This window comes from Kryptolebias marmoratus, linkage group LG19 (genome assembly GCF_001649575.2).
Source record: "Kryptolebias marmoratus isolate JLee-2015 linkage group LG19, ASM164957v2, whole genome shotgun sequence".
Classification (NCBI taxonomy): domain Eukaryota; kingdom Metazoa; phylum Chordata; class Actinopteri; order Cyprinodontiformes; family Rivulidae; genus Kryptolebias; species Kryptolebias marmoratus.
This window is the reverse complement of record NC_051448.1, coordinates 21343834-21363031: the sequence shown is the minus strand read 5'-3', so window position 1 is coordinate 21363031 and position 19198 is coordinate 21343834. Positions and strand designations below refer to the sequence as shown.

At 39.3% G+C, this 19198-nt stretch overlaps 1 protein-coding gene across 1 annotated transcript in view; it reads right to left on the bottom strand.

Annotated features, from left to right (window-relative positions):
- LOC108249898 (CD2-associated protein) overlaps positions 1-5981 on the bottom strand; it is a 94827-nt gene extending 88846 nt beyond the window's left edge. The window contains exon 1 of the mRNA XM_037981710.1: positions 5620-5981. Within this exon, the coding sequence (XP_037837638.1) occupies positions 5620-5623 (4 nt within the window). The 5' untranslated portion in view covers positions 5624-5981. The remainder of the gene's footprint in view (positions 1-5619) is intronic.
- Between the last annotated feature and the right edge of the window lie 13217 nt (positions 5982-19198).

Below are 19198 nucleotides of genomic sequence, written 5' to 3'. Positions count from 1 at the left end.
GAGAGACACTTAAAAAGAGAAAACGTTACCTGGGTAGCTTGTTTAAAGCCCAACACTGTGTTTCCTAAATAAAGTACTTATTTACTGTGGCAACCTACCAAAAAAAGCTTACCACAAACTTATTTAGTATTTCTGAGAGTGTTAAAGCTGCTCATTCTTCTATGTTTGACTTTCAGCTGCATTTGTTCTTCTTCACACATACCCAGCAGTCTTTTAACACCATTTACATTATTCACATTAAAATATCTGTGTTAAATACTAAGAATTATTAGAAAGCTTGTATTCAGTAAGTTCAAAACATTTGCACAGAAACTTAACTTTGACTTGTTCTTAATTACCTTTGATTAAAAAAATACCAACAAATGTACAAATCCTAACACTTCTTTATCTTTTGCCGGTTGCGCGTGTGTTTGCTGACACATTTATCTGAACAGAGAACAAACAGAGGTGTCAAACCTGTTGACGTTTTAGCTGACAATATATTAAATTAAATGCAAATTTAACCTCCATACTTGTGACTATGTATAAATTTCAATCTTGACCTCATTATCACCATAAATAAAAATGTTATAAATAAAAAAGGCTAATCCCAAATTGGTTTAAAATCTTCAGAAAAAAGCTAACTTTAAACAGTGACTGTCACGGTGCTCCCTTGTGTTTCTTGAGTCTCCTTATTTATATCTGTGCAATATAATAAAATATCCATTAATATTTTATTTAGTATTATTAGACTATTATACCTATAAAATAATTGAGCAATATGTGTTGTTTTCTTCTTTTTCTTCTTCTTTTTTTAGGTAGCAATAGAAATTGAATTTTTATTTCTAAGTAAAAGCAAATAAATCATGTGATCTTTTTTAAAAATCATGGCGGTTTAGCTCAAGGTCATCATACTGGCCTGTACCTAATCAGAAGCAATTCAAGCAAAAAGAGATGCTTCATGTTGAGCATTTTATTAATAAGCTGTAAAGATATTCTTGCAGGCTGGTTTAGTCCTTTACTCCTTGACATGAAGCTGTTTGAAACACTCTTTGCACTGAGTCACGTAATGTCAAACTTGCTTGCATTAAAGGCGAAGGTTTTACAAGATGAGACCTGCTGTGATGTTTGGTTTGGAGACGGTGGCTCCAACACAAAGACAGGAGGCAGAGCTGGATGGTGGCAGAGATGAAGACGGACAACCCAGGTCAGAGGACACAGAAAGGTGAGACTGAGATGGTTTGGACATGTGCAGAGGAGGGACAGTGAACATGTTGGACAAAGAATGAATATGGAGCTGTCGGGGAGGAAGAAGAGACCTCAAAGAAGACTCATGGATGTAGTAAAGGATGACATACGGAAGGATGGGGTGACAGGAGGATGCAGAGCGTGGAGCAGCTGACAGAAGAAGATTTACAATGTCAAAGTTCTTGTTCTCTCATTCAGCTGCTTGTTAATTTTACTCTCACTCTTTATTGTGGCCAGCCTTAGGCACACCTGGGCAATAATCACGCTGTCTAATCAGCATCTCGATACACCACACCTGTGAGGTGGATTGATCATCTCGGCTCACTAGCACAGATTTATGCACATTTGTGAACAATATTTGAGAGGAAAAAGGCCTATTATGTATGTAGAAAAAGTCTTAGATCTTTGAGATCTTTGTTCAGTACAGAAAAAAGAAGCTTTCTGACATTCAAAGCCCACAGTTAAAACTTGAAGTTACCTCACCAAGACGCTAGTCCTGCTTCATTAACCCAGCTCTGTAAAGTGAAGCAGAGTCTGCCTCTTTTTGCCCGAGTGGAGATTAATGGGCACCAAAGTCTGTCTGAGGTTATATACACTATAAAGACACCTCTGTCTAAATAACACAGCGAACAGAAGCAGGCGAGGACCGCTACAGGGGCATTGCACTGAATGCTTAATCCAGCATTAGTAGAAGTTTAGTATCCATGAATGAACACGCGTAGATATTTTTGTTGTAAAGAAACCCATCTGAACACCAGTCAGATCGTGCTGAGTAAACAGACCCTCCAACAGCACTGTGGGAAATCAGCAGTAACCACCGGTTGGTAAATATTGGTTGAGGCCAGGTGGGGCCGGGTTTAATGTTCAAGCTGTCTGTTTATGTCCCGCCTTTGTTTAAGTGATTGTGCGAAATGTTACGCTGAAATTGGCTGTTGAAATAAATGTCCTGTTAGTGTGATCATAAATGAACAACACGCCTTGTTCCGCCCAATCTGGGACCTTGGATTTATCATTATATCTCCACTTATTTCCTGCCACACCATCTAGCGCAGCTGGAGCTGAGGAGATGCCAGCAGGTTGACAAATTACTCCATACTCTGCCCACACTAAAGCCAGAAGTGGTTGCTGTACAGGAGCAACCCCTTCATCAGCCTAAAATCTTCAAACTCCGAGGATATTGTGAATGTGCACTCTTTAAGCAGCCATTTGAGGTCTCCTCATAAGTAAAAGTAATGCCAGGGCTTCATATAATAAATACTTCATTTCTGTCTGTTGCGACTAAAACTAGACAGATCCTGGGAATCGTTTAGGTCTCTACACGTCTCCTGAAAGTTCTACATAAAAAACTTGAAAAAGAAATAAAAAATATTGAAAAGTACAAGTCATGGGGTGGATACAAAAGGATGTCCAAAGCTTTTAACATCCCCAGGAGTTCTTTTAAACCCATCATCAAGAAATGGAAGGAATATGGGACGTGTAAATCTACAAAGAGTGGGCCGTCCTCACGCACTGAGTGACCGTGAAGAAGGAGAACAGTGAGAGAGACCACCAAGACACCTGGGAGCACTCAGAAGGAGGTCTAAGAGATGGGGGAGACTGAGCTACAACAACTTCTGCCTGAGCTTGATGAGAGAGAGGCCAAGAGAAAGACTCTGGTGAAGAAAACTCAGATGAAATCTTAACTAGGGCCGGCTGCCGAGAAGCTCCTAACCATGGAGTCTTCAACATGCTGCTCGGCAAACTCTAGTCCAGATTTAACATCTTTCCTTCAACAGCTCTACAAGAGAAGTTTAAAAAATAAATGAATTTGTCATCACCTGGTATACATTATACAAAAAAAAACAACTTTAAAATGTGACTCTCTGGAGCTTTGGCCAAAAAAATAACTAAAATGGAAAATAATAATATTCACTTTTATAACCACCGTAGGACAGCAAGAGAAATATACTGCAAGTCAATCAGATAACACCGAGAAGTAGCAGCAGGATCGCCTCCCGACCTGGGGCCTTTCTGGGGGGGAGTTTGCGTGTTCTTTCTGTACATGCATGGGTTTACTCCAGGTACACATTGCAAAACCATGCATGTTAGGTTCATTGGTAACTCTGAATTTGCCCCAAGGTGTGAGTGAGAGCGTGAATGGCTGTTTGCCTCGCTTGTCTCTGTGTGTCCCTGTGACGGACTCGCCTCTCGCAGAGTGGTGGCTGGAGATGGGCGACCCCCGTGACCCTGAATGGAGAAGCTGGTAAAGCAAATGGATGGATGCTTGGACGTACAAGAACGACGTTCCGCTCTGGTCTTGGCTGTGTTCAGACTAGTCATTAGCTCATCAGTCCAGTCAGAATTAAACTATTTCTTCAAAGCAGGCCCGCTCAAGACGCTACGCGCAACAGGTAGGACATTAACAGTTTAGAACTTTTACATACACAATCCACACTCCAAAAGATCTGCAACATCCCTTTAAGGGCATGTGACGGAACAAATTACACCAATGTCCAGTAAATGTAACATTATAAATATCTTTAAAAAACAAACAAACAAAAAAAACACACTTGTTTGGGAATGTGGCCCAGCATCCAGATTGAGGGGACAAACAACTGAAGAGCCCCCAAAACACACGCACACACAGAACATGTTCTAACACAACTGGGCCATCTGATGAAGGGCAAAGCAAAACACAGTGCAGACCTTTGGTCCACTTACAGAAGCCTAATGGCATGGAAGCCGGCCCAGACTTCTCAGCTTTATCTGAAACATTCCCCTGACTCTGAACGTCACAAATACCAACAGCTGAGAGCCGAACGAGGATGAACCTGTTTGACAACACAAGAGTCCTGAAGCAACAGCGCAGAACCACACTAACCACAGTCTGCAGCTCCATGCTGCAGGCAGCCTTTATCTCCGAACACGGGACTATAAATATACCAACAGATCAGAGTGTTTCCTCTGCAGCCTCCATGCTTCAGGAACCAAACTGAAGAACAAATCGCTTAGAATTAAAAGGTCCAGAAGGAAGGAACGCGTATCGCCCGCTGCCTTTCACGCCAAGAGTTTTAAACCGAGATCACCTCACATTGAAAATAATGGAGTTGTAGCCGTTTTGGTCAAATTTTTAAACGCCGTTACGCACGATCTTGTGCAAATTTGCGAGCTCTGTCAGATCTCAGAGTATGTGTGAAGGAGGACTCTCAGCTACTACCACACCAAAGCTTTGGCTCAATATCTGCAAATCTGACCGAGTTAGAGCCATTTCTGTACCTGCAGCAGCCATCTTGGGTCCGGCTGACTCCAAACTTTAATCAGTTGTGGATGTGCATCCAATGATTACTTCCTGAGAGTTTCATTAAAACCTGTCCAGTGCTGCATGAGATATTTTGCTAACAGACAGACAGTGTATACTCAAATAGTCAACTGCAAAGATTTAAGAGCAGATGTTGCACAATCAGTTAGCAGTCAGAGTATAAACTGGGGGCCAGTCTCACCTACTACCACAGCATACTTCCACTCCATATCTGCCATTTTGACCGAATTGGATCCACTTTTCTGTTTTCTGATGTTGCTTAGCTGTGGCAGCCATTTTGAATCGAGGTGACTCCACAACTTAATCAGCTGTAGATGCACATTCAATGATTACTCTCTGAGAATTTTATTCAAATTTGTTCAGTGGTTGGTGAGATATGTATGCCAACACGGCTGACAAGCAAACACGGGCAAAAAAAAACAAACCAAAAAAAAACAACAAAAAAACACTGTCGCCCTTTCCTTTTGCTTTGTCAACAAGTGCTGACAGGTCGGCTTTTGTCAGGGTCAAGGATCTTAGACCCAGCTGAGTAATTTCTCTTTTCACACCAGCGGACTTACAGCAAGCACCAGAAAGTGGAAGTTAACCTTTACGGGCCGAAGACGCTGCTTTCATGAGAGAAGTTCGGCGTTTGCTGTCGATGAAGGTTTTACCTCTCAGCAGCTCGCCGAAACTGCCCAGCAGTGGAGCAGAGAGGTGCAAAAAACAGGGAATCCCGGGCCGTTTCGGCGTGGAAGCTGGTTCCTGTACGGACCACGCTGACTGACGCCAGATTACAGGTAGTTTATGTCAACACGGGACCAAAACGCTGCCAAAGCCAGGGATGGAAGGAGGCGTCGATATCCTGGCGTCAACCACAGGGAGAGGAGGGGGGGGGTGAGCTAGCTGGCTAAGCTAACAGCTAGCTTCCAGGCTGGCTAACTTTAAGTCCCAACTGTTAAAAGCTGATAAAATTGGTCAAGGCACTAACACTTGGTTTTGTCTCTGCGTTGCTTCGACTTGTTTTATATAAGCTGACATGGGAGGGGAGGGGGGTAAAAAAGCAAAAGAGCACACAGTGTCAAAACACAAGCGCCACATCATGGAAAACTCACCCATTCCGATCCAAGCAGAATCAAACGTTGGGAATCCTCTGATCCAGCCTCGCTGCTAGTAGTAGCGGGCGACAAAGCCAGGCGGATGAGCGCGGTCAAAGGAAAGGCGCTTGTGGTTGATTCACTGGCCAAAGGGAGGTCAAGTGAGCCGTGTATCCATCCGTCTTAGCTCTAGCAGCGGCAGCAGGGGGCTCCTGAGTTCTCTGTTGAAGATTAGCGTGCAGGAAGTTGGCCAGGAGGAGTCTCCACCTTTCTTGGACTGCCGCTGCCCGAAGCTGCCTGAAGCTGCCTGCCTGTCAGCGAAACATGCAGCACGGGCGGAGACTTCAGGCATGTCAGCCCCGCGAGAGGAACACCAACCTCCCCCAACACCCTCCTTTATTTATTTATTGTACAACCCAGCAAAGTACAGTAACTACTGTACGTGAGCGCGTAGCCGTGCGCGCGAGACAACTCGCCCACCAATCACCAGCCTTTCAGAAACGAGAAGAAACCCCAGAAGCAGAGCACGAGCTGAACGCTTAAAGCCTTAACGGCTGTCAAAATGGGCGATTTTTTTTAAGTGTTTATTATTTAAATTTTCTAGCACAGTTTATACACCATTAAATGATTGTTTGGGGGTTACTGTAACTCATACTCATCAGGGTTTTGTAAAATAAAATTGTTCTTATTTTGCTACTCAATATCTGGCGAGCTGAGACTGTCTGAAGCGAACTCAGCTAAGTGTGAATGTAAACAAACAACTTGCAATTGTTGGCAATGAAACATAACTGCTGATTTCGCTCATTTATTACAAATTATTCCCTAGACTTTTGATTGTGAATGATGCATATTTAGTGGTCATTTTTATCATAGATGATACACATGTACAAAAAATTTCAAATCAAAAGCATTGGAAAATCGTGTATTTTGACACTATTATGGCATCGTTTTTTTTTGTTTTTTTTTGTCATTTTCTCCAAACATTGCACGGTCTGACTTCTGGGTGAATTTACTTGGACATCCACTAAAGGAAAGATTCACTAAAGTTGTTTCTAATGTTTAAATGTTTTCCACTTGTGAATAAACTTTCTCACTGTGGAATGATGGACTTCAAGTAGTTCAGAAATGAACTTTGACCCTTCCCAGATTGACAGTTGCTTCTTTAGGGTCATGGCTGATGTCTCTCCACCCTGGTATTGGGTTAACACTCACCTGATGCTCCAGAGCAACAAACTGACTAAACCCTTATGTTTATAGAGGAGCTCACTTTTGCTGCAGATCTTCCAGTGACTGATTAGTAATACTTGACTTTTTAAATTTTGGCCTGCATTTTATTAAATATATAATGACACAATATGACATGGTAGTATGTGTTGTTGTTTATCTGAGGTTAAACTTACCTCATTTTAGGACCTACTAGGAACCAGAATACTATTTATAATGCTCTGAAACATAAAACCTTAGAATTGAGAGAGCTTGTTATTAATTATTACTATGACTCTGCATGAACAAATTAATAATATATTGTGTGTATATTGTAGAATAACATATATAAAAATAATAGAAGTGAATATAATCCTATATTAAAGAACCAGAAAAAAAAATTAAAAACTTCATGTAGTTGCTGTAATGAAATCTGCACTTAGCGTGAGCGCCTGTGGTAGAATAAATGTGAGAATCCAAGTTGCTATTTTGGTGTCTCATTTCGAGCAGCTTGTCTCGCTGGCGATTTTCAGAAGCAAACTCCACATCCCACCCCCGACCTGTCCATCATTTCTGCACCTTCTTTACACATACACACCACGGATCATCTGTGCATCTGATATAATCCAAGAAATCCAGGCTGTTTTTTTCCCTTTTTTCTTGATTGACTGCATGCCATCTAAAAAGTTCAAGCCACACCCAGACAACGCAGCAGGGGAGGGACTGAAGCGAATGCTTTTGGCATGACTTCACAGCAGAGAATATGGCAGGAGAAAGAATGGGTTTTTTTTGTTTTTTTTCCCTCATCAGTGTATGAAGTACTTGCTGGTTTTGATTCTCAAAGATAAAAAACAAAACAAAACAAACAACAACAAAAATTAAAACAGATTCATTGTGTAAAATTCTGAATCAGCATTTCAGTCATTTAGGAATAAAAATATTCAGCTTGTTCAGAACGTACGGCTACAACTTTTGGTATTTGTAACTTTTGTACATTTTCAATTATTTTACATTATTTATATTATTTTCTCATATTAATGCATTAGGAGATCAGACCCTTCAGATCCCCGAAAAGCTTTGTACTCTTTGAAATCTACTTTAGCATACTTGCTTTGTATTATTTTTTACCTCCTGTTTTGCTAGTTTAGCTTTTGGCTACTATTTTGCTAAATTTAGCCTTTAGCTACTGTTTTGCCTAGTAGCATTTAGCTACTGTACTGCCAGATTTAGCTTTTAGCTACCGTTTTGTTAATTTTGGCTTCTACCTACTGTTTTGCAGATTTTAGCTTCTCGTTACTGTACTGTCGCATTTAGATATTAGCTATTGTTCTGATAATTTCAGCTCTCGGCTAGTGTTTTGTTACTGTTTTGCTAATTCTAGCTTTTAGGTATTGTTTTGCTAACTTCACGTTTCAGTTACTTTTATGCTGGTTTTAGCTTTTAGCTACTGTTGTGCAAAATGAAGTTTTTAACTACTGCTCTTTTAACATTGCTTTTAGGTACCATTCAGCTAATTTTAGCTTTTAGCTATTTTGTTTTTTGCAAAATTAACTTTTTTAGTGACTGTTTTCCCAATTGTAGGTTTTTCGCTATTTTTGTGCTGATTTTAGCTTCATGCAACTATTTTATTAATGGTGGCTGCATGCTACAGTTTTCCTGGTTGTAGTCTTTAGCTACTGTTGTGCTAAATAAAGCTTTTTACTTGTGTTTTCTTTAAGTTTTGGTTTTAGCTACTTTTCTACTAATTTTAGCTTTTAGCAACTTCTTTGCAATGTTTTGCTTTGGCTAATCTTTTTGCTTGTAGCTACTGTTTTGCTAGTTTTAGCTTTTGTTCTGATAGTTTTAACTTTAACAGTTCCGTTTAAGCTTCTTCACCAAAATCCAGCAGCATCCCACAGAGCTCGGCATTCACCCTGCGATTTTGCAGAAAACGCAGGTTTTTCTGACTTTATTTTTTCAACCCTACGAGCCCAGAAGGATTTGAATGTTCCTGCGCTCAGTGCCTGCTCTGCTCTTAGAAGCCTGACGACAGCTTCGCGGTCCCAGCCGACCGACAGCAAGCACAGCGCCCGCTGCCAACGAGCCGGCTTATCTACTCGGTGCCACCAGAGAAGCAGCTGGTGGAAAAGGAAGTAGTTGAGGGCAATTTCACTCTCAAAGGGGCTATCTGAGCAAAAGTCAACAAGCTATTTAAAGGCAGCCCAAAACACAAATTCTATGCAAATGTGTTTGACCACAGAAGTACAACACACACATACAGACACACACACTCATAACAGAGTGTGTGTCATTGTTGGCTCAGTGAATGAAACACAGTCTCAAGTGGCTCATAAAAAGTACAACTGTCCTCATTTGCAGCCAGTAAAACATACAGCTGTGGTTTACTGTTGTTTGTTTTTTCCCCCTTCAAAGCAAAAACATATTTTTAGCAAGTAGAAAAATGCATGTTACTCATTGCTGACTTTGGCAATAAACACAAAAACAACTACACCTTTTCTGGAGGGTCTGTCATTTCAAAATAGTTCAAGACAGGTTTCTAGAACACCTCTCATAGTTCTGCTGTTCTAGAATCTCGTGCTAATTTTGTATAGGTAGTTCTAATAAACGTTCACGCTAGACTTCCCCTCTTATTTCTGAGTATTTTCATTAAAAAGGGGGTTTGTACTCTTTAAAGAAAAGGGAACTTGAACCAAAACAGGCTGTTAGACTGATCAGCACTCAGCATGAAGAAAAAAAAGTGCAGTAATGTAAAAATAGTCCAGCACAAATAGAGGTTTAGCATTTAAAAAAAAAAAACATGTTTAAGTAAACAACTATCACTTGCAAAATGTTGTGAAAGTAAAAAGAAAAAAAAAAACATTAACGGGTGAAAATGCAGCTTCCAACATACATCAACTTTTTTCTCTATAGCCCAATGGTAATTTGGGACCTCCTATTTCTATGTGTAACCTGTATAAGAAGTGTAAAGAGGACAGAGATCAAAATAAATAATAAAGCTTCTGCCAAGAGCCCAATATAGTCACACACACCTGTGTCTCTCACTCCATGATAGCACCCTTAATGAGAGCTGTGCAAAAACTACAAGTTGTACTGAAAAATCCTCCTGAACTGTTAGTGGCAGGAGCGTCTGGTCATCACAAATGTCCATTTTATATGTGCCTACAGTGTTTTATGTATGAGATATGAGACGTTACAGAGACCCCGTTTTAAAGAGAAAATACTTAGTTCAGATACATTTCCTATTAAAGGTATTAACCCCCTTTTAAAAATTAGCCTTTTTGATAATAAGAAATAAAAAAAAAACTTATTTACCGTCAAAGTTTTATTTTTTAAATAAAATTGTCTAATTTAAAGTACGTGACCGCATAAATATTCACCCCCTTCAAAGTGACTGTCCTAATTCAATTCAGAGAAAAGATTATTGAAAAGTATAACCACAAGGATGGATACAAAAGGATTTCCAAGGCTCTAAACATCCCCAGGAGTTCTGTTAAATCCATTATCAAGAAATGGAAGGATTATGGGACATGTGTCCGTCCAGTGACAAACTTAGTGACCATGAAGAAGAAGAACGGAAGATTAAGTGCCTACGTTTTGATGCATAAACTGTAAGCGATGCATAAAGTTTTTAGGAATAAAAAGAGTTTGCAAAGATTTTGGAAAGTTGAAAATGGTCAAGCGAGTGAGTGACATCATCACTTTAAGTTGGACATTCTGTAGTAAAACCTTAAAAGGTTGCATTAAAAATAAAATTAAATATAAACACCAGTTCAGTCATGAAAGGTCCAACTTTCTGTGTGACAAGTTTCAACTTTGAACAATGTTTCTGATATGAATTATGTCTAAGCTACAGAGCTCCAAAAAGAATCTGGTTTTCTCACTTGGATTGCCAAAATCTCATTGTTGTCCAAGTCAAGGTTTTTTACAACTTTTGTGAATCTACGCTCTACAAAATGCAGCTACCAAAAGCCACAGCACACTATTCCAAAATGAAACACGGGTTTGGATGTTGTTTTTTTAAAGGAATAGCGAATCCAAAAATTGGGATTATTAATTAGGGTATTTCAGCATTCATGCGTTAACATCCTAAAGTAATGTTTTGGCCACTCATATTTTCATAGCAGATGTCATTAAATATTTGGTATTCAAGTACTGGTACTTTTGACAAGCATCTGAGACATGGTGCTGCTGACTCCAAAGTGTTTTCTGTGAAAAATATGTTGGACACCACTGGTTTAACATTTAACAGTTTATTATATTCTGATCATGACCCAAGATAATCCTCTTCTTGATGCTTCCACCTACTCACAATTGCTATCTGAGAAGATCTGTGTCTCTGGGTCCCTCCCTTCATTTATTGCTTAGCCTTATATCTCAAGAAGCTAATGATCAGGAAGCTAAAGCTTTAAAGAAGCATGTGCCATTTTAGTGGCTCTACTAATGTTGCTGCAAAATCCTAGTTGAAATCCAGACATTATTAGGTGTGTTCTACAATCTGCAGGCTCACAAAATGGTGACCAGGCAGTTATGGGAAGGCAATTATAGAACTAGTTATAAATCTGGGAAAAAGTCAAAGTGAATGATCAGCCATTTCACTACAGATTTATGGACTTGCAACTTTGACACTGAAAATATTGCAAAACACCTCCCTGCCATATTGGCCCCTGTACAAGGAATCTCCCCACTTTTTGTATACTACAGAACTCAACAAGTACCTCTGGCTTCTCAAACTCAAGGGCCTTTGACAAACAAAGTTTAACATCTGAAAATGGCCTAAGGTGAAACCATTAAGTAATTAGATGCAACTTCATTTTTCACATGTGGCAGTGGAGACTATCAGAAGAGGGCCTGGCCTTTTTTTGACAATAGGCCCAGTTTCACCCCTGGTTAGGTCTTTGTATTGACTAGACCTGCTAGACCTGCCATTCCACCACCTATTTTAAAGACTGTGACAGTTTCCAGAAAACAGAAACACAAATCCCGCTCCATAGTCTTTCCAGTGTTTCTCCATTGTGGCCAATCTCTACCCAGAGAAAGTGGAAAGCAGAGCATGAAATATAACAAGGGAACAACAACATCAGTACCAGCATGTGGATGACACCTGGGTCAAAATCCAAGATGTTCTAGTTTTGATTTACACGTAAAGCTAGGTTGAAAGGAACTTGAAACTCAGAAGAAACCAATATCTGCTCTGCAAAATGACCCAGCAGGTGGGTTTGGAGAAAAAGTGACAGACTGGTAACTGACCCTCCATTTCACTCCAGATTTAAACTGAAAGAGGCTACACCGTTTAAACAGCTGCAATCAGAACTTTACATCCATTCACCATGGGCATCAATGGATGTAACTTTGAATTTGGGTTTTAAATAATTAATTGGGACTGCTCTTTTTTCAGAGTAGAACGTTTTGAAAATATCTTACTTCAATGATTTTCAAGAAAACAACAGTTTGGTGTAGAAGTTTGAATTTATTGTGAATTCTCTCTAGTCTACACATACACAAACATGTGCATACATACATTCACCTACATATAAGTGGTGCCGAGGTTCTAGAATATCTTTATCTTTAATTTGACAAAGACGGAGCCTCCGAGCTTCCCATTGGAGATCATGATTGTCTGCTGCTGGTAGCTTCCCTTTGACAGCATAGAAAGGGTTTGTTTGACAGCACTCATTGGATTGACCAATACTCATCTGTCACCACCCTCAGATGTAAGGAAATTGCAGGAACCACCAAGCCTCAAGCCCTGGAAGTTGCTGGAACACCAGTGTCTCTGTCCACAGTAAAACCAGTTTTACGTCACCATGGACTGAGAGGGTACTGACCAAGAAAGAAGCTCCTGCTCCAAAAACAACGCCTTCAAGTTTGACTGAAAGTTGCAGCTGCCCACATGGACAAGCCAAAGAATAGAGAAAAAAGAGATTTTAAAAAATGTATTTGTCATTACATTTATAGATGAAATATATTATGAAATGAGATGTTTCTTTTGTCCAGTCTTAAAAAAGCCACTGGAAGTTCAGCAGCCTTATCATGTTAGGAATGAAACTGTTGAACAATCTGGTTGTTCTTAAAATACTGAATAGTATGTCTTTCATAATATTTCAGAATATGTCAAAAAACCTAAAGGTGAGCTTCGAAGGGATTGTGCTTTTGCTGCTCCTAAAATGTGGACTGACCTATCTTTGGGCATTACACAAGTCTCTTTCCTATTAGTTTTTAAATCACTTCTTAAAACTTCTCTCTTCTCATTTGCTTTTGACTCCATCTAAGATGATGACTTTTTAGTTTGCTTTAATTGATTTGATGTGTTTTAACTTGTTTTCATTAAAGAGCTGTTTTTACTTTGCTTTTTATGTTTTTATTAGGTCTTGTGACTGCTGTTGTGTTTTTATTTATTATAACTATCCAGCACTCTGGTCCTGTGGTTGTTTAAAGTGCTTAATAAATAAAGTTGACATGGTATAGTATTCTGAGAGCAGATGGTGGTATGCTTTGATCAGATGAATTCAAGTTATATTTGTTAAACTATTAAGCTGTTGCTAAAATGAATGTATCCTGATAATCAAGCATGGAAGTGGCAGTGTAACAATATTCCTTCATGAGTTTAAAACAAGATAGTAGAGGAAAATTACAGAATGATAAAAATCTAAATCACTGTGCGAAGGCACACACACACACATGCCTGAAGAAAGAAAAACACAATACTAAGACCTTGCAAAGTATGCTGTCTGACTTGAATCCAACAGAACACGTTGAGACTCTTTCGAAGAGGAAGGTAGAGCAGGACAATTTCGTCAGACAAGAGCAGATATAAAATTACAAAACAGGCCTCCAAAAACACTGGTATGTTCAACACCAAGGGCTGATTCTGCCATCAAAAACACAAAGTGGCGAAAAAGTAAAATTTGTACTTTTTACTGAACTCCTTCTGTAGGAGGAATAAACCAATTTATTCACAACAGCAAACAATGTTCTATGTAACTTTAATGCCATTAATGTATATCAATACAATAATAATAAAAACATTTTACCTTTAGGTCAACTTGAACAAGGCACACTTTGTATTTCTGGTGCGTTCTTTTTCCGGAATACACAATTAGTCTGGTTTTATGTTGTTTACCTAGTATACAACTGTAGGTTTACTAGTGTTTCTACAACTCTTCCAACTAATGGTTTTTGAAATGAATTGTTGTGTTTCACTGTGACGGAGCAGCCCTGTCACTCTGTCAAACTTTAATCAGCATAGTTCTCTCACACCGTAGTTTCTGCCTTAAAATGCACACTCAGAGATACACATATAGTGCTTTACGGTCAGAACACACACACACACACACACACACACACACACACACACACACACACTCACGTCATCTTTCTATCCTCTCTGCTTTGTTAATTTGTATCTTGCCAGTAAAGTTCACTATAATGTATTTTCTGACCGGCTTAGAACAGCCAAAGGTGCACAGCTTGGGGGTTCAGTTCAGGAAAGCGTACATTTTGTTAAATAGGATGTCTTCTAGAACTGCGCCGCTGAGGGTGGCTGCATGCCATAAAAAAAATCAGATACTTGTTGCATGTGGGCAAAAACAACAACAACAAAAATCAAATATGAGCCACTTTTGACTGCATTGTGAACATAAACTATAACGAGCCAAGTAGGGTCCATTGAAACGGGGGTACTGTTAAGATTCTCTGATGTCTGAATTTCTTTCTTTCGTTTTCCTCCTCCTCCTCTGGTGCTAGAGACGCACCTGGCATTTCTTCCTCTCTTCTTTCTTCTCTATCTTTTTCTCTACAGGTAAATAATCGGAGCTGGTCCATGCAATTTAGACGTTGTCCATCAGAGGCTGCTGCCTCCTCCTCTGGTGCTAGAGACCCACCTGACATTCATTACTTCCAATAAGCCTTCAGTCAAAAGGCCGAAATAGATCACCATTCTTTGCCACTTTGTTAATGACACTTCTGTGAACTTGGTCTCATTTCTCTAGAGTTTTTTCTTTCTTTCTTTCTTTCTTTCTTTCTTTCTTTCTTTCTTTCTTTCTTTCTTTCTTTCTTTCTTTCTTTCTTTCTTTTCCCTGTGTGTACTGATTCCTCGAGTTAATGTTCCCTGAGCTTCTTTTTATAGATCTGCCTTGTGGCACAATCTAAAAAATGCATTCTTGTGGAACTGCCCTGTGAGCTGTTTTTTTTTTCTTTCTTTCTTTTTGCGCAACACAAGAATCATCTACTTACCTTTAGTAATGTGCAAATAAAGCAGTAAGCCAGTACTGAATCACTTCACCACCTGTATTGAAAAATGGGTTTATTCATGCGAATCTTAATTTCAGTGACATCCAGTGGTGAAATAGGAGATGGCAAAACAGTATGTTAATAATTCTGTGACGAGTATAACTGGGGTTTGTGTGCACGATGGAATTTTTTGAAAAGATTGCTTTTAAAGATTGCTTGATTGGTCAGTTGAATCTGTAAATGTATGTAGTTAGTTGGGATAAATCATGATTGGGGATACAGAGGGTGTGCTGGGAAGGTAGGATGTGCTTATGAACACGAGATAGTGATTCAAATATTTTTACTGAGAAACAATATTTCCCCTGCTGTCTTTGGACAGAGATCGTCTCTTTTTTTTTTTTTGCTGACAACTTGATCACATGTTGGTGTGAACATATTCACATGGCACTGATGAGGCTGGAGTACATAGTAATTGCTTTGTTAGCAAAAACAAATGCAGGTAAATATTTTTGTGTATTCCTTCCAGTAGGTCAGAGGATCTTCACATCTTTCCAAGGGAGGATCTGTCATGTATCGCTGGACCTCTACAGTGGCATCTGGAATTCCTGTTTTCGTACTATAGTGGCTCATTCATCGAGACTCCTCCAAAGGTTAAAAGCTGGAAGACAGAAAAACATGACAGTAATAAACACAATAGAAAGTCCTTGCACTGCATTTTGTGCTTTGTCTGGACCATGAAAACTAACTGTTTTTAATCTTGGGTCAAGCAATGTGGACAGTGACAGGATGGTTGAGTTCTCAAGAATGTCAGACTTTTTTCTTATGATGGTCATGTTCTGTCACAACAGTTTTGCTGTTCTTGTTGGTGGTGTTGCCCAGTATTTCCCAAGTTGTGCAAAGCAGCATTTTTATTATCAGTGGAACGACCGTTGACCCTGAGACTCTCTTCTGCTAGGACATTTCTACTGTTGCCATGCAAAAGAGCTTGAGCGCTCATAAACAAGCTTCAGTTGTTTCACAGAGGATTAACTCCCATTCTGAGTGTTGCTTGAGCTGCTCCCACTGTCTGCCTCACATCATGTGAGCGCTGCAGCATCAAGAAGTTGCTGTTCCAGCACATGCCCACTTCCTGGATCAGTTTCATGGTTCCTTTGCTGTTGCGCATTTCTCAGTTTCTCTTTAGCAGTAGTGCTCGATCTAAAATAGGCCACTACTTTCCATACCCTTGTGTGCAGATCTTCTAGGCCAGGTGTTTGATCTAGGGATTTTTAAAATGTATTTTCAACCACTGAATTCAGTGCATGTGCAGCGCAGACAACATGCATTATGGCTAATTTTCTTGTAGCTGATGTCATGTTTGTTGCAGCATCAGTCACAAGGCATTTAACCTTACATGCACCATGAGAGACCTCTTAGAACACAAGTGTCAATCTGTTCCTCTGGGGCCACTCTCTTGCATGTTTTAGATGTGTTCTTGCTTCATAAAACACCTGGTATAAATGAATGGTTTGTGGACATAGGTCCGGTCTTAATACTCGCACTACACCCTACGCCCCTCTATGAAGTGTGTACTCAGTCAAAGTGCACAGAAGGGTTTGTGTGCGCAGGTTACAAGCATGCAAAAATTGGAGAACTGGGACAATAAGGGTTATGTCATCGACTTGTGCCTCTACGTCATAACTGCGACATTCAACATGGCGGGACTGCTCGCTGTTTTGGCATTTTAAAAAGGTACCAGTACGATTTTAAAAGTACAGTATAGGTATTTTGCTTTCCAAAGTCAATGCAGAAGATATTTGGCTGTTCAAATGTGTTTTGTTATGACTTGTTGAATACAGAGCAAAGTTTGATAGTATTCACACATGTGCAGCAGAGTGAAACAATAATTATTTCATTACTTTACATTTGAAAACTGCTTTTTCGTGACAGATGCAGCTTGCTCTGCCACCACTGCCATATTTCCTCCTTTTAATTCGAAATGTCACATGCAGTGATAAATTATGGATAAATACTTTGCCGAAGTCCGCCTGGATTTGGGCTTAGCCAAATTGAGGATGTAGGACGCAAAGGGGGCGAGGCAAAAGAGCACTCCGGAGAATTGGGACACATTACTCACTCAAACCCTTCAGAATGAACACGCATTTGAAAGACACAAGGGTGGAACAAGGGTGGAAGTGCTTGTATTGGGACTGGGCCATGCTTCTGGACAACTTGATGATTTGGTGAGGAGGTAATTCAACTCTTTGTGTGTGTTGGAGCAGGAAACCTTAAAACTTCCAGGACAGTGGCCCCAGAGGCCTGGAGTTTGACACCCTTGTCTTAGAAGCTGCAGTGTTGTCAGCAGTATGGTCTTTTGGGGAATGGGAACACAAAATTACTGTGGCCAGCCTTGGATTGTCAAGCACATAATGGCAAATAACGGCAAGATATGGATCTATATTAATAGAGGTCCACATGTGAGAAGTCGAGTCAGTTGAGCCTTGGCCTTGTTCTTCACCTCCTCACACTTTTCATCCACCATCTTCTTCAGAGCTTGTCCAGATGGCAGAGTGTATGTGGGGTCTAGCTTTTCCGCAAACTCCTTGAAGCCCAGGTCATCCACAGCAGAATAAACGATGGGAGTCACTTTCCCAGCTTATTTACAAAAGCCTCATCCTGCTCTCGATTTCAGTCCACTGGGACAAAACAAACAAACTGAAATATGATATCATGTTAAAGTTCATGTGTTTAATGAATTATAATGTGTATAATACATATAACCTACCATTATCTGTCAGTCAGGTCAAAGGTGAGAGAATGTGCTACAAGAATAGAAATAGAAATTTCCCCTTGAAATATCTTGTGCTTTTTGGGATCTTCCTCAGGATATTTGCTTAATTCTTAGATTTTAGCTACTGATTTGCTCATTTTAACTTTTAGCTACTGTCCTGCTGCTTTTAGATTTTAGCTACTTTTCTGATTGTTATAGCCTTCAGCTAGTTTTACCTTTTAACTTGTTTTGCCAGTGTTAACTTTTAGCTATTATTTTACTAATTTTGGCTTCTATCTACTGTTCTGTCTGCTGTTAATTTTAGATTTAACTGTTGATTTGCTAAGGCAGCTTTTAGCTACTATTCTGCTGGTTTGTAGCTTTAGTTACTTTTCTCATTATGATGGCTTCTATCTACTGTTCTATCTACAGCTACTTTTGAATTCAGCATTTTATTTGCTCATTTTAGCTTTTAGGTTTTGCTAATGTAATCTTTTAGTTTTGGTCTTGCTAATTTCAGATTTAAATTTGATTTAAATTTCAGATTTTAAATTTATGCTGATTGCCCCCTTTTCAGTTTCTTCAACAAATTTCAGCAACGTCATTTAGCTTTAAGTTTTCACACTGTGTTTTCACCAAAAATGCAAATTTTTGGTTAATTTATTTAAAAATATTTACACAGCCTCTCATTCTGACAGTCTACTGCAGCATAGAGAGCAACCAGTTGAACTAAAAACTCCTTATAGAAAAAAAAAAAAAGGATTTTCAAACAAACGGTGTCACTCGTTTAGAGTCTGCATGAAGCTGCGTGTTCTGCAAATATTCAGTTGTAAAGATAAATCCTGTCCAGCAGAGGTCAGGGTACACTTTCTGTTGCAGTTCAAGAACATTCCTGCTCAGAAGGAAATCAGAAAGAGGAGACAAAACTTAATAAAATAAAATTGGAATTAAGTAAAAAATGAGACAAAGGATAATGAATTTTAGCTGAAGTCTGACATCTTCCATAGATTATAGAATTGTCTGTAGCTGGATCAGTTGCTCTCATTAAATGTTTAAAGGTTTTTACTATTAGAACTTTTTTAAAGCCTAACGTTTTGTGTCTCATTCTGTCTAAAAATTATAACATTATACCTTACTGTGAGAAACATGAGAAGTCTGTTTAGTCCTCCATTTTGTTTTTAAGGCTCACAAGTTCTGTGTAAATTATTATTATTTTTATCTCTACATTATCCAAATAATAGGTGTACATACTTAAAACAAACTCTTACATTTCTCATAAAGTTTCCACGTTGTCCAACACACCAGTGGTGGCATTATTATTATTATTATTATTTCAAAATAGTGCAGTAAAATAAAAATGCTAAATAGAAAGTTAAAACTGTGACTTTAGGAAGCTGTTGTCAGAGCCACAGACTG